The sequence below is a fragment of the Triticum dicoccoides genome, chromosome 4A (assembly GCF_002162155.2).
Source record: "Triticum dicoccoides isolate Atlit2015 ecotype Zavitan chromosome 4A, WEW_v2.0, whole genome shotgun sequence".
Lineage (NCBI taxonomy): Eukaryota > Viridiplantae > Streptophyta > Magnoliopsida > Poales > Poaceae > Triticum > Triticum dicoccoides.
In genome coordinates this window covers 700,796,599-700,812,290 of record NC_041386.1, presented here as the reverse complement: position 1 = coordinate 700,812,290, position 15,692 = coordinate 700,796,599, and the positions used below count along the sequence as shown (strand labels likewise).

Genomic DNA, 15,692 nt, shown 5'->3' with positions numbered 1-15,692 from the left:
GAGTCCAGTCGTGAGGTGAAACATCCTTTAGAACTTGTGTTTTCAGATGTATGGGGTCCTGCTCAGACTTCTGTCAGTGGTCATAATTACTATATCAGTTTCGTTGATGCTTATAGTCGCTTTACCTGGCTTTACCTTATTAAACGCAAATCTGATGTGTTTGATATTTTTGTTCAGTTTCAAAAACATGTTGAACGTCTTCTCAAGCACAAAATTGTTCATGTCCAGTCAGACTGGGGGGGCGAGTATCGCAACCTCAACTCTTTCTTTCAGTCGCTTGGGATAGCTCATCGTTTAGCATGTCCACATACACATCAGCAGAATGGTTCAGTCGAACGTAAGCATCGTCATATTGTTGAAGCTGGTCTTACTCTTTTGGCCCATGCATCTGTTCCGTTTCGGTTTTGGAGTGATGCTTTCACCACTGCATGCTTTCTCATCAACCGTACTCCTACTCGTGTTTTAAATATGAAGACTCCCATTGAGGTTCTCCTTAATGAACAACCTGATTATACCTTTCTCAAGGTATTTGGGTGTGCTTGCTGGCCGCATCTTCGTCCATATAACAAGCGCAAGCTTGAGTTTCGTTCTAAGAAGTGTGTTTTTCTTGGCTATAGCTCTCTTCATAAAGGTTACAAATGTCTTCATGTTCCCACTAATCGTGTCTATATATCTCGGGACGTCGTGTTTGATGAGCATGTTTTTCCCTTTGCCAACCTTCCTGTGTCCACTGTCGAACCACCATCCCTGCATTCATTCTTTGTTGCTTCTGACCAATTTGATTATGTTGCATACTCTCCTTTGCTGTTACCTAACCATGGTGCAGGAACCGGACGTGGAGCTCGTTTGGAGCTGTTGGAGGATTCACCATCATCATCGTCATCTTCTGGTGGACATGTCCATCGCCCTATGTTGCATGGCATCGATTCGCGTGCCCATGCATGGTCACCCGACGAGCCCGTCGCGCCGAGCATCTCCACTGCTCGGTCCGCTACGCCAGCGATCACCGAGTCTCCAGCGGCTCGGCCTTTTTCGCCAGCGGCCGCCGAGTCGCCCGCGGCTCGGCCCGTCACGCCGTCTTCGCCTGCGGCTCGGCCCGTCACGCCGTCTTCGCCCGCGGATCGGCCCGCGACACCGGCCGCGCCACGGCCCACTATGCCGAGCACGCCATCAGCCCGGTCTGTGATGCCGGAGTCGCCAGCTGCTTCGTCTTCTCTGCCGGTTTCGCCGGTGGGCCGGCCTTCTTCGCCGACCGAGTCTGAGGCTACCGTGACTGGCTCCTCGTCACCGGCTGACTCGTCAACGTCGCCGTCCTCCAGCCCGTTGCAGGCTGCTCCGTCGACCTCGGTCGTTCCTGTGTCCCGACCACATACACGCAGTCGCAGTGGCATTTTCAAACCTAAGGAACGTAAGGATGGTACGGTTGCTTGGTTGGCTGCTTGTTTGGCTGCTGCTGTTGCGGATCCATCATCTGAGCCTCGCTCATATCAGGCTGCCATGCGCATTCCACATTGGCGAGAGGCTATGGAGCAGGAGTTTCATGCTCTTCTTCGTAACAAGACATGGACTCTCGTTCCTCCACCACCACCACAGGTAAATGTTATTGACTCAAAATGGGTATTCAAAGTGAAGAAGCATTCGGATGGATCTATTGAGCGTTACAAAGCGCGACTTGTTGCTCGCGGTTTTCGGCAGCGTCATGGTCTTGACTATGAGGACACCTTCAGTCCTGTCGTCAAGCCTACCACTATTCGGCTTCTTCTCTCCATTGTTGTTTCTCGTGGTTGGTCACTTCGTCAACTTGATGTGCAGAATGCTTTTCTACATGGATTTTTGGAGGAAGAGGTTTATATGAAACAGCCGCCTGGTTTCTCTGATCCTGATCGTCCTGACTATATCTGTCGTCTTTCCAAAGCACTATATGGTTTGAAGCAAGCTCCTCGTGCCTGGCATGCCTGCCTTGCCTCTGCTCTTCGTGCTCATGGGTTTGTGCCGTCCACTGCTGACACTTCATTATTTCTTCTACAGAAGCCAGAAGTCACTATGTATCTTTTGGTATATGTCGATGATATTATCCTTGTCAGCTCTTCCCAGTATGCTGCTGATGCTCTTGTCTGCTCTCTTGGTGCTGATTTTGTGGTCAAAGATCTTGGGAAGCTTCACTACTTTCTTGGAGTTGAGGTCACTTCTCGTGCTACTGGTCTTGTCCTTACGCAGAAGAAGTACTCCTTGGAGTTGTTACAAAGAGCTGGCATACTGAAGTGCAAACCGACCACCACACCCATGTCGTCTACCGACAAGATAACAGCTGTTGATGGTGAGCTTTTGTCTCCTGCGGATGCCACAGAGTACAGGAGCATTGTTGGTGGACTTCAGTACTTGACGATCACGAGACCAGATATCTCTTATGCTGTTAACAGGGTTTGTCAGTATCTTCAGGCTCCCAGAGATACTCATTGGGCTGCTGTTAAACGCATTCTTCGTTATGTTCAGTTCACCCTGACATTTGGTATGCATATTCGGCCGACTTCCTCTCGGGTCCTTTCGGCCTTCTCTGATGCAGATTGGGCTGGTAGCCCAGATGACAGGCGATCCACGGAGGGTTATGCAGTATTCTTTGGCTCTAATTTGATCGCCTGGAGTGCTCGGAAACAGGCTACTGTGTCACGTAGCAGTACTGAAGCTGAGTACAAGGCTGTGGCTAATGCTACTCCAGAGATTATTTGGGTGCAGTCTTTGCTTCAGGAGTTGGGTTTGTCTCAACCACAGCCTCCTATTCTTTGGTGTGATAACATCGGTGCTACATACCTTTCTGCAAACCCAGTATTTCATGCCCGAACGAAACACATTGAAGTTGACTATCACTTTGTACGGGAACGTGTATCATAGAAGCAACTCCAGATCAAGTTCATCTCATCTAAGGATCAACTTGCAGACATCTTCACTAAGCCTTTCCTACTGCCACAGTTTGAGGCTTGTAGGCGCAATCTTACCCTTCTCAGTTCTTTAGAAAGTGGCTAAGATTGAGGGAGGGTGTTAGACTATGTATAGCTTCTGTACTCATGTACGTATATTGTACGTATTGTAACACAACCATTATATATAATGAGATAAGCCACCCCTAGAGGGTTGCGCTGGTTCCCCAAAACTTATTGTCTTACACTGCCTCCCCAGCCCAAGCGCGCGTGCATCTTCTTCGTGGATAACGAAGTCCGAGCCCTCAGGCGACGAAGAGGTTAGGCGTGGCAAGTGGCACGTACGGGAGATCATCAACATCAACGTCAAGGCCTCCTCTCAGCCATCTCCGGCGGCCTCCATCCCACAGAAACGGGTTCTAGCGCGGTGGCGCGTGGCGAAGGCCCGGCGGAGTGGCAGTGCACCATTGCACAACATCTTCTTTGTGGACCTCATAAGGGTCTCCCCGCGAACAGCGAACAGCGAGCAGCTTACCACTGTGGCTCGTCGACCGTGGCCGTGGCTAGTGCAGGTTGCCGGACTCCAGATTGGCTGCCTCCACTCCACATAGTCGAAGGATAGCGCCAAATCTGCATGCCGTCTCCCACAACTTCTGCTACGGCCTTGTGTCTTCTGGAATGTGACTTACAATACGGGCCCACCAAAAGGCTGACTCCCTCTACACCACTGAAGGAGACACGACCTGGTCAAAATCAGGCCACCCACCACGCAATCAATAGTCTCAATTGAATAAGAGCGTTTTCACCCTAAACTAACTCTGATTAGAGCTTGGTTTTTCACCATGGAGCTCGAGACCGGGTGTACGAATACACTACCCTTGAAGTCAATTATGTGTTGTAGCCGTTACTTTTTCGTGATACCAGCAGCTATATGTGATGGCCCACCGCCGCTACACGACCATACCCTTTGCATCAAGTTGTCGTTTATAGAATTCATCTCACCGCCGAAGGCAAACACCGAATCTGAAAAGGGTTCCTCACAAAGATCTTTGCCGATCACGGTGTCAAGAGAGATGATTTCCCATGCTTTAACTAAGCACACATCCTCCGTCTCCATGTAGTTGCCTGTCCTCCCCACCCTAGCATCATAATCGGCCTCGTTGATCTCTTGCACCTCATCATTATTATCTTCCTTCACCTCCGCCTCAACCTCAACATAAGACCCATCAAAATCGCGAAGGAGGGCACTCAAATCCACCGTGCTCTCGTCCAACATCTCGACATATGTGGAGGGAACATTTTGGCTACAAAATTAAACGGCCGAAGATCAAACAAGTGTTGGGAACGGCCAAGGCATGGATCACCGGAGCAAACCAAGCAAAAGGACAAGTTTATACCTCCCGGCCAATTCATCCAACACGTTGTAGGCATACCCGGCGACTTCACCATGAATGTGGATTCCCTAGTCGACCGGAGGCAGAGGAGGAGCCCGGAACCTTGTCGCGATCGCCTTCTTCCTCGTGGCTTCGCCCGCGCACCGGCCGGGCCGGTGGAGGCGGTCTTCTTCCTCTGGCCCGCGCCCTTGGCGGGTCGAATCTGGGCGCGGCCGAAGGAGGGTGGTGCCGCCCTGGCCGCACTGCCTTGGCGATGCTTCCCCTGCCTCTTCCATTTGACGGCGGCGGCGGGAGAAATCGGGGTGGCGACGGGAGGAGTTGGCGTCGTTGCCGGCGTGGGCAGACGATATGGTAGCGGTGGAGGCACGGCCGGTGCATGAAATCGGGAACCCCGGGGCGGCGAGTACTCCATCCCGTCGATTTCTGGCGCCTCGAGGCCGGCCGGCGAGGTCGTTGACCGGACTAGATGCGGGTGCCGTGCGGGGGGCGGGAACTGAAACGGTCGGAAGTGGGTTCGTGCCAAGGTAAAGGTGAGATGGAAAACTTGGGCGAAATCTCATAGATATGAAGGAAATGGGCTCGCGGATTCGGGATCCCACAAAAAAAATGAAACGGCCGGATTTGGCGGCTCTGTTCAGGACGGGGATACGGGATGGATGCCGCAAACCGGTGGTTATTATACCGGATGACCCGGTTTGTAGGATCTGCTAGAGATGCTCTAAACCAACCAGGGTAACACTGTACATATGTTGTAACACCGCGAGCGCTTCTCCATGGAATAGAATCAGTTCGACTTTTGCTTGGGGCATAATCAGTCTAACAACCGTGTACTAAATGCTGGATTCGGATCAGCGCATTTGCCTGTTATGTTTTCCTGGGCGAAAACCAATGACCTGGGAGATTGTCCTCATTCTCTTTCAGTTTCTTCTAAGATCTCAAGTCATGCACAAATAACCACATCAAAATTGCAATAATAGCATACATCTCATAACCTGGTGACCAACAGAAGCAACACCTGCTGAAAAGTTGCGTATGTTTTAGATATATATAAAGAGACAGATTGGGAATGCTATTTTTTGGTTAAATTAGCAGCGCGATAGGTTGATGCTGCTGAACTGATGGTGTGTAGCTCATTGAGTAACAATGCTTCTTGTGTTGGCCAGCTGCTCATTCTTTCCACTTGTACACACTGAGTGCTTTTCAACGGAACATATTGTACACACACAATCAGGATGATTTCGCCGGGCTTGTGTGCTTCTCAGTGCGACAGAATCGGGTTTGCAACAACTGCATTTTCGGTGGGCGCACAGCAAGTTTCCCGGCGATCATTGTCTACTTTCCCTGTCAGTATCTTCTAAAATCTCAACTCATCAGCAAGAAAACATATCAAAAGTTCAATAACAATCGTACACCTTATAACCTCATGACCAACAGAACCAACACCTACAGAAATGTTCATATAGTTTTGAGATATATAAAGAGACGGGGTGGGGATTGCTCACAACTTTGGTTAAGTTAGCAGTGCAAAGCGTGTGATGCTGCTGAATAATGGTGTGTAGCTCACGAGTCCGGTGTTAGCCAGCTGCCCATAATTTCCTCTTGTTCACATTTCTTATGAACTGATTCAGTTGTTCACATGCTGATCATATGCAGGGTAACCTAGTACTTATTTCCATTCAGTTCGCGTGAGGATCCACATAATTCAGCCAACTGTTAATTAGGTGCTCCAGTTGAATTAGTTGTTGAGGTTTATTTGATGGTCATAGTAATACAAGTATATAGGATGCTTCTTTCAATCCCCTCAATAAAAAAGGATGCTTCTTTTAAAAAAAGTATATTGGATGCCTACGTCTCGGGTGGGCCGGCGAGAGCACACAGACGGTGACCCCGCCGTGTAATGATGTGGACTTATTTTTCCCAAGCAGGTCGAGCTCTGAGCGTCGTCGCAGTTTAATGTTCAATAGTGTACATCCCGGAGAGCGAAAGGAGCACCTTGGCCATGGGCCGACGCCTCCGAGGCTCCCTCAGCACGCACCTCAGTGCCAACGCGAGCATGGTGACAGCCACGTCCATTAGGTACTGCCCTTGCAGCCGGCCGTCGATGAACGCCGTCACCTTGTCTAGCAGGTCGTCCTATGTGGTTGCCACCCCTGTTGCAGGGCGCCGTTAGTTACAAACACAATGAGCACATTCTCGACCTCTGAATAGTTAGGATACACACAGCCAACACCAAGACACAAACACACACAAACTCCCCGGCAAATAACAAAGTATTGTAACAGCAAAACTATGCATGGGTAAGGAAAAAAGGAAATAGAACCCCAAAACGATCAGATCCGTGATCGACAAACTACAACATCAAGGTTCTTCAACAGCAACGCCTTCTGGAAGGAAGCGGCGCCCAATTGTCGCCGTCACTTGATCCTACCATGGAAGGCCAGAATCTAAGTTTCCACCCATAAGAATCAGTCTGAGCATATTCGAGAAATGCCTTCAACAAGGTAACAACGTAAACCTCGCCATTCCTAATCCTAGGTATAATTGACACATGTCAGAACTAGGCTTTCACCCCGGAGCTCGAGACCGCATACTCGAGTAGCACCACCATCGACGTCACTTATGTGTTGTCACCACCACTTTTCCATAATTCCAGTAGCTACATGTGATGTGCGACCGTTGACGCTGCACAACCATTCCTCTACGTCAAGTCGTCACCTGTAGTTTGCAAGTCTCTGCCGAAGACAACCACTAGATTTAGAGAGAGAACCCTCAAAAAGACCTTTCGATGGCCACCGTAATTCGTTCGGCCTATGGCCACCTTATCTGGGATCAAGGCATTGATGAACGTCAAGTAGTTTATTCCACGAAGGCTTAGTAGTGATTAAAATAGAGTAGTTGATCCTCTGGGATATTATAGTCGTACGGTGTGTACTACTGTTGTATGGTTGCATCAAGGACTCCCGTGTATTGAGAAATTTTTGTCTCTCTACTGTAACTCCCTAATTATGAAATAAAACATCTTTTGCACCGAAAAAAAAGATTTTAGAGTAATGAAATGGTAGTAGTTTTTTTAGGGGTAAATGAAAATGGTAGTTGGAGATCCATGGTTGACGGGGAGCAAAAGTCCAAGCTCATATCATGTCCTGGCCGGATACAGGAAGGGGCACATGGAGATTTGTGTGTACAAGAGAGACATTTTCGCAGAAGCCCACTGCAAGTTTTTTTTTACTGAAGTTCACTTGATGTTTTGATTAGCGTCTCTGTTGCTTTATAAACAAAGCAGCTATGTGAGCCTGCAATCTGAAAGAACTTGTGAAAATCCCAAGTCCATTGTTGCTGGGTCAAGAACAAATACCAAGTGTCCAAGTCAACTATATTTGCCAGGTTACATATTATTGAAAGTATATTAATACGCAGGTGGAAGAAATAGCATGGGCAGGGGTCAGGTTTGTCTTGGAACATACCAACTTCGTGAGATGTGCTGAAAGAAATTTAAAAGATTTAGGTTCTTCTCGAAATTGGACCATTTGCAGATGCTTTCACTTCCCTTGTAAACCTGCATAATGCAAACAACGAAGCGACAACCAGGTCATGTTCTAAAATGATCTTTACTAGCTAAACCAGCCATCATAAGCGTCTGCTGAATTCATTGTACACAGATTCTCAAAGGGACACACTGTACATAGGTTGTAACACCGCGAGCTCTTCTCCATGGAACAGAATCAGTTCGACTTTTGCCTGGGACATAATCAGTTCTAACAACCGTGTAGTATATATAAAGGAGTTAATTGCATAAAACCACCACATTTGGGGCAACGTTTGCAGAAAACCACCTAGTACCTAATTTTGTGCAAAAATCACCGTGTTTCTAGTAAACCTTTTGCAGAATGCACAGATCAGGTGATTTAGCCCATTTAATCATTTTCTGATAGGTGGGACCGGACTCTAAGGAGCTGACCTGGCAAAAAAGTTACATACACATCCCTGGATCTAAAAACAAAAAGCAATCAACACCCCGTTCTTGATCTGATCCCCTGTTCCCGATCGATCTGATCGCCTACTCCCGATCGTGGTTGCAGAGATGGCCGTCGTGTGCGGGGAGGGGGAGGGGGTTGATTGCTTTTATTTTTAAGATCTAAGGGTGTATATGTACAAAAAATTGCCAAGTCAGCTCCCGACAATTCGGCCCCACTTGTCAGAAAGTGATTAAACAACTTAAATCATTCAATCAATGCTTTTTGCAAAAAGTTTACTGAATGTGCAGTGTTTTTTGCAAATAATTAGTGACCTCGTGTTTTTTTGCAATCGATGCCCCAAATGTAGTGGTTTTGTGCAATTAACTCATATATAAAGAGACAAACTGGAATGCTAATTTGTTGGTTAAATTAGCAGTGCGATAGGTTGATGCCGCTGAATTAATGGCGTGTAGCTCATAGATTAACAATGCTTCTTGTGTTGGCCATCTGCTCATACTTCTCCATTGTACAAACTGAATGCTTTTCAACGGAACACATTGTACACACTCCGACTCGAATAAACAGAGATCATGATGATTTTCGCCGGGATTCCGTGCTTCTCAATGCGACAGAATCAGGTTTGCAACAACTGAAGTTTCCCAGGGATCATTGTCTACTTTCCCTGTCAGTTTCTTCTAAAATCTCAGCTCATCAGCAAAAAAACATATCAAAAGTTCAATAACTGTCGTACACCTTATAACCTCATGACCTACAGAAGGAACATCTACAGAAATGTTCATATAGTTTTGAGATATATAAAGAGACGGAGTGGGGAATGCTCACAACTATTGTTAAGTTAGCAGTGCAAAGCGTGTGATGATGCTGAATAATGGTGTGTAGCTCATGAGTCCGGTGTCAGCCAGCTGCCCATATATAAATTCCACTTGTTCACATGCCGATCATATGCAGGGTCAGTCAATACTTATTTTCATTTAGTTCGCGGGAGGATCGACATAATTCAGCCAACTGTGAATTAGGTGGTCCCGTTGTTGAAGAATCAAGTGTCGAGGTTTATTTGATGGTGATAGCAATACAAGTATATATAGGATGCCTACGTCATGGGCGGGCCGGCGAGAGCACACCAAAGGGCAAAGGTGACCCGCCGTGCACCCGAGCAGGTGGAGCTCCGGTGGCCTGAGGCCAAATGCATCCTCCCTGACAGCTCAACAGCGGCACGTGCCCGCCATGAATCGGATGTCGTACCAGAGTCCAGAGGTCACAGGATGGTCATCAAGTCAGATGCAACGACAACTTGAACATTCATTAGAAACGACAAACCAACGGATTAGAAAGATATAGGGGATCGGATCAAACGCACATTGAGGACAGATGCAGCATTTCCTAATTTCGGGCGGAACAAACTGAACTGAATGTTAGGATCAACCGAATGAAATGTAGAACGAAGATAACATCAAGGAGATCGCCAACATTCTGCAATTTGGTGAGCATGGTCTATGTACAAAATCTGGCACGTTTGAGTTCAGCAGAGCATGCAGGCATGAACTCTGATTCTGATTCTGAACGAGGCCTTTCCCTTGCACGTCTGGAGGCCGAATCCCTCGTCGCCGCCGCCGACGAATGAGGTTCTTCAGGATTGAAGCTGCACAGGAGCAGATCAAGATATCGCAGACGTATCACACGAGGTCGCGGCGGTGACGGCGGCGGCCTTGAAGAGGAGGAAGGTGAGGCGCTCGAGGGAGAAGTAGATGAAGGTGCCGCTGGAGTGGGTGAAGAAGCACCCGAAGCTGGCGCCCACCACGCACTGCCACCCCACGCCGTACCGCCGATCGAACTCCTGCACGCGCGAAAACGATGGATCCTCAGCGACGGCGACGAACCAATCAACGAAGAGCGGGAGAGACGGCGGAACGGGGAGGGAACGCACCGTCTTGATGTGGCCGGCGATGGCGCGGCAGTCGTCGACGTCGAAGAGGTCGAGCGCGCGGGAGGCGGCCGACGTCGCCGCGGCCTGCATCCTCGCCGGCATGTCCGTGTCCTCCACCACCGCCTTGCCCTCCAGCATTCTCTTCTCTTCCCGGCGGCGGCAGGTCTCCCTCCCGGTGCTGGTTCGTGGTGGTTGGCCGTTTCCTTGATTCTTGGAGGAAATGGAGGAGACGTTGAGCGAGTGGGGGAAGGAATCTCAGGGAACGGACGGAAGAAGGTGAGGAGGAGGTGGGTGGCTATTGCTCTGCTTTTACCTCCGGGTTTGCAGGAAGGTTCTCCTTTTTAAGGGAATCTTATATTTCTTTTCTGAAAAAAAAATCAGAGGAAGTTGCCTAAAGACAAGGGCGTTTATAGGCGCCGGCGCACCGGCCGAACCGTTCGGCCGGTCGAGCCCTAGCTGCCCGATACCACGATTAAGAGCCGTCAGATTTGACCCCCTTGCTTCGTCCTCCTCCTCATTGTTCCCCTTCGATCAAAATTGCAACGGCCACAGCGACGTCCGACGCCCCGCCATAGCCCCGCGACCAAGGTTGAAGCACCCCCGTGGCGGCCCCGTCGCTGATCGGCGCCCTCGCCGACCGTCCTCGTCGCCGGTCGCCGCCCTCGTCCCCGGCTCCACCCATGCAACAGCTGCGCTCTCTTCTCGCTCGAGCCCCCGCTACCACCACTCGCCGGGCGGTGCTCAAAAGCATCGCCGCCGCCGCTCGTAGCCTCGCAGGCGCCGCCGCTCGTAGCCTCGCCGGCGCCGCCGCTCGTAGCCTCGCTGCCGCCATGTACATCAGCGGTAGCAAATTCCATCGCTGCTCACAACAAAAAAGGGCTCCGGTTGTAGCAAAAAATATCGCCCCAGGACGCCGCTCGTGCTCTGCAGGCCGAGGCCGGTGCTGGAGACGACTACCACGCGACTATGGCGATGCATGCTGGAACCGATCACCAGGGGTGCTACAACCGTAGTGATAAAAAGCTGGAACCGACCGCCAGGAAAGTTGCAACCGGCCAGAGCAGTAGTGGAAGCCGTGATGCCGTCACCGTCGATGTTACAAACAGTATGTACAAAAGCTGGAACCGGCAATGTAATTTGTTTCAACGGCGAGAGACTGCCAGACGCCGATTGCTGGAATCGTCAGCAAAAAAATGTTGTGACCATGCTGCGAGGAAGCTGCAACTGGCAAAAACAATGGCGACGACGGTGCTTCAACCTAGAGCGCAGAAAAAAAATGCTACAGAGAGACGCCATGGCCATAGTCGAGGAAGAAAAGCCGGTTCCAGCAATTTCATGTAAACGGGTTGAAGCTTTTTAAATGTAGGGTTGAAGCTTTCATGTAAACGGTTTGCAACTTTTTTCATTTGGGCAAGAAATCGATAGTTTGAAGCTTTTTTCCACCGTCGACGTTAGCTGCATGGGTTGCACGAATGATGGCCACCAAACATCACCATTAAGATAGATGTAGCAAAAAATCTCTGGTGGTAGCAAAAAGACAACGACATTTGCAACCAAAAATCATCGTTGTTGTTGTCCCGGGTGCATCTCTGCCATTAATTGATGTAGCAAATTTCTTCGTCAGTTGTAGCAAAATCCGACGATAGTTGCAGCAAAAATTGTTGTCCCAATCATCTACAGGAACGCCGACCATCAATCATCACCATTAAAAAAAATGGATGTAGCAAATAAACACGCTGGTCGTAGCAAAAGACAAAGGCAGTTAGCAACAAACATCGTTGTTGCAGCAAAAAAACGGATGCAACTTCGTCCGTCTGCAGTTGTAGATATTTTTCCCACCCCACAGCTTGAGCGGTTGGTGAAAATAGAGCTGACCGAGTAAATGTGGTGGGTCAAGGCCACGTGATGGGCCAAGAAAAAAAACATGAATCGGGAGGTGCGGGAGCGCTGGATCGCTACCCGATCGAGCGGTGTGCGCGGGACCGGCCGAAGATTCGGCCGGTGCACCGTTTGTAAACATTTCCCTAAAAACAAATTGGGATTCTTTTTTTAAGGAGACTTTTTAATCTGATAATTATCAAGGAAAAAGAAAATTACCAGTCCCATAAAAAGACAACCAGATACATAATGACATGGAAAAAATAAAACTACAATAAAAATCATACTATTTATGTTGTTCTTGCCATTGATTGTCGCCAACCGGAGATTAAAAATTACACCTAACCAACAGTAATAGAAATGGACACCTAAAAATGCCCTCATTCTATCAGACTTTAAAGACCGCAATAGTTGCTTGCCGCTTGAAACGAGATATACAAATTGCCAACCAAACATTTGTTAGAGCATCACCCCTTGTAGTATAGCTTGAAATCCATCACCATGCCTGGGAACAACATAAAGAAGATGTCGAAGTCAGCTAAACCAAAGCCAACCAATTGTTCTTCTCGATAGGAACATCAACTGTCAAGATCCGAAGAAAGCCAAAAAAATCTGGAGACACAAACTCCCACATGCCCTTTGGTGCCATTGGATGAGACGTCGTCGAGATAGTGAGAGGCCACAACGACCTTATTCTAACACGACATCGTTGCCACCACCTCATTGATGCTGCCACGGGAACAAGACCTAAGAAATGGAAAAAAAATGAAATAGACAGGTCCTCAGTCCTCTTGCTGCCGCCGAGGCCACCGGACGGGGGAGAGGAGGGCGGCTAAGGCGGCCGCGTGGAGAACACCTTTGGCGGCGACTAGGGTTTGAAATAGGAGGCGTACGTATTCGTACTTTTGATGACACTGCAACTAGGAATTAGTATGCCAGGTAGAGTATATAATAAGGACCGCTTATCTATGAGGCGACTGATCATGTTAAGCTTCTTCCACTTAGCTTTCAACCATCCTATTGTGTTGCAGTGCTTTCTTTGTCTACTTTATTCTTCCTTCATTAATGGTAAGCACCGACCACATTTGCCTGTGCCTGCCAACTCACGTATGCCTCCGTGGCCCCCTTGCTCAAGCCACCCTCCGTTGTGCTACCGTCACCCCCCCTCTGGCCATCACTCTAACCCCCCTGGATTGTCTCTACCATTCTCTAGCGGCGTGATGACCTCTCACCCCATCGTAAAATTTAAGCCTCCAACTCGCTCCCATTGTCGATGTTGCGGCAAGCCGAGGAGTCGCTGGCCCCCACTTTTCACGGCTCACACTTATCATGCACTGTTCTCCCTACAACATTCCATTGACACCAAATTTTCAGTTGCTTGAGAATTCGCAACTGCATTGAAAGATAACATGACGAAGAAACCTAAATCGACGCATGTCAGACTTTCTTGTTAAAATGGCCGATTTAGGGAACATGAGTCATCACAGTTACTTCCCCATGATAGGGATTGTGAGTTCTCTACCTCGCATGTATCTCCTCACCATCGTTGCTTTGAGATCCATCCTATGTGTTTCCTGGCAAATAATTATTAGGTGATGCTAGGCCGATGATAATTGGACCACCTGGACACCCATCGGATGGCGCAGTAGACAGCTATCCAATATCTTTCCTGCAACAGTTGTGCGCCCCAACCATTTGCAACATGGCTCGTGTTGGGTTTGAGGCTTTGCAACACGAGCGGTGTTGTACTCCATCGAATAAAAGAATGTTTTCATCGGAATATGGTCAATGTTTCGCTGCCCATGTCATGTCGCGTGCTGGACTCCAACATGGGCCATGTTGCAATCCCAAGCTAGCTCACAAGAGACATGTGCCATGCACGCCTCGCACTGCCCTGTCCTTTGCAACATGGGTGATGTTGCTATCCCGGCTGAGCTCCCATAAGGACACGTAACGCAGGCGAGGCGGCAGACAACACGATAGAAATTAGTCGGTTGAGTGCTAACTTTTTTCAAAAATAAAATGTTTCAGAGTACTATACAATATCACATTATATTTTTTTTCTTGGTTCAACGTTAAAATGTATATTAATGTACTTTGAAACAAGAAAAAGAAACCTAACACAACAATCTGAAATAAAGATGAAAATTGTCAAACACATACAACATACACACGCGAACTGAGTGTAGCTCGGATGGTTAGGTTCCTTGTGGTGGCATAAACCCATCAGGGTTCAAGTTCAGGACATGGCATTGGTGCTCGCATTTCCCTGGATTTAGATGATGTGTCGGCTCAACTGGTTGGGGGAGTGGATGTACAAACCCAACACCTAGGTTCAAATCCTCACGGGAGCGAATTTAGATTCCTATTTATTCTTGAGGACAAGGCTTTCTTGGTACTCACGCATTTATTAAGGACTAGGCTCGGTGCATATAACTGAGATTAAAAATCCTAGTACTCACATTTAAAAGGCCGTATGCACCCCTAGTTGGTCCAGAGGCCGGGGAAGTGAAGTTCTCCCCCATTTTTAGGGTGGAGGCAATACACGGTACGATAGCCCCCGTGTCGCCCTCCCCCTAGGTCGACTCGGGTGGAGCAAAGAAACCTAGCCACCGCCGCCGCTGCGAACTTCCTCCTCCTCTCCCTCCGCTGCCGTTGGGGGACAACGTCGGGCTAAGCCCGGGGGCCGATGGCGATGGCGGGGGATCTCCTCTCTCACGCGTCTTCGGGTTGAGGGGGACCCCTAGGCGTGTGGCGGCGCGGCCGATCTGGGTTCTGTGGCGCGGCGGATGGCTGCGACAAGTGGTGGGCGGCCAGTCCATCCTTGGACGGCGGCGGCTAGGCACGGCGTGCGGCCCAGGCACGGACGGCGGCGTGGGCTGCGGGCACAACGGCCGGCCTTTTCGGGCGGCGGCGGCGGCCAGCTAGGCTGCGGTGTCGTGCATATCGCCTTCAGATCGGCGGCGACGGCGTGGAGGGCCTGGTGGTCTCGTCGGCGGCACCTCCGGGCTTCGGTCAGATCTGTTCTGACCGACGCGACCGGCGGTGGTGGTCATCTCTAGTAGTCCATTAGTCCCGGTTCGGTCACGAACAGGGACCCATGGGCCCATTGGTCCAGGTTCGTGAGGCCAGGGGGGGTTGTCGGGCATTGTGGGGCCATTGGTCCCGGTTCATCTGGCCCCTTTGGTCCCGGTTGGTGGCACAAACCGGGACCAATGGGCCTCGCTCCTGGCCCACCATCATTGGTCCCGGTTGGTGGCCTAAGCCGGGACCAAAGGGAGGTCTTTAGGACCGGGTCAAGCCAGAAACCGGGACCAATGAACCAGCCAGGGAGAGGGCTTTGTGTGTAAAACATTAAAAAAAAGAATTTTCATAAAATAAATAAAAAAAGAAAAAAGAAAAGAAAATAAATAAGTAGAAACAAAATAAAATAAGTAAGTAGAAACAAAATAAACCTTAAGAAAGTAAAATAAATGAACTATAATAAAATGAAAAAAAATAGCAACAGTAAGTAGAAACAAAATAAGATAAAATAAAGCAAAAAGAAAGAAAATAAATAAATAAGTAGAAACAAAATAAACTTTAATAAATAAGTAAAAACAAA

At 49.0% G+C, this 15,692-nt stretch overlaps 1 protein-coding gene across 1 annotated transcript; it reads right to left on the bottom strand.

Annotated features, from left to right (window-relative positions):
- Window positions 1-9,745: 9,745 nt before the first annotated feature.
- Window positions 9,746-10,492, bottom strand: LOC119289773 (dynein light chain LC6, flagellar outer arm-like). The gene is made up of 2 exons (XM_037568995.1): window positions 10,211-10,492; window positions 9,746-10,120 (listed from the first exon to the last, which is right to left on the bottom strand). Exons 1-2 carry the CDS (start codon window positions 10,346-10,348, stop codon window positions 9,941-9,943), a joined length of 318 nt encoding a protein of 105 aa, XP_037424892.1. The 5' UTR covers window positions 10,349-10,492; the 3' UTR covers window positions 9,746-9,940.
- Window positions 10,493-15,692: the final 5,200 nt, after the last annotated feature.

What these genes read in the sequence shown, in the direction of transcription:
- LOC119289773 (XM_037568995.1), bottom strand. Translation starts at nt 10,348, where the DNA reads ATGCTGGAGGGCAAGGCGGTGGTGGAGGACACGGACATGCCGGCGAGG. An exon ending in TCGCCGGCCACATCAAGACG is followed by an intron (nt 10,121 to 10,210) that starts GTGCGTTCCCTC and finishes TCGCGCGTGCAG; the next exon opens with GAGTTCGATCGGCGGTACGG.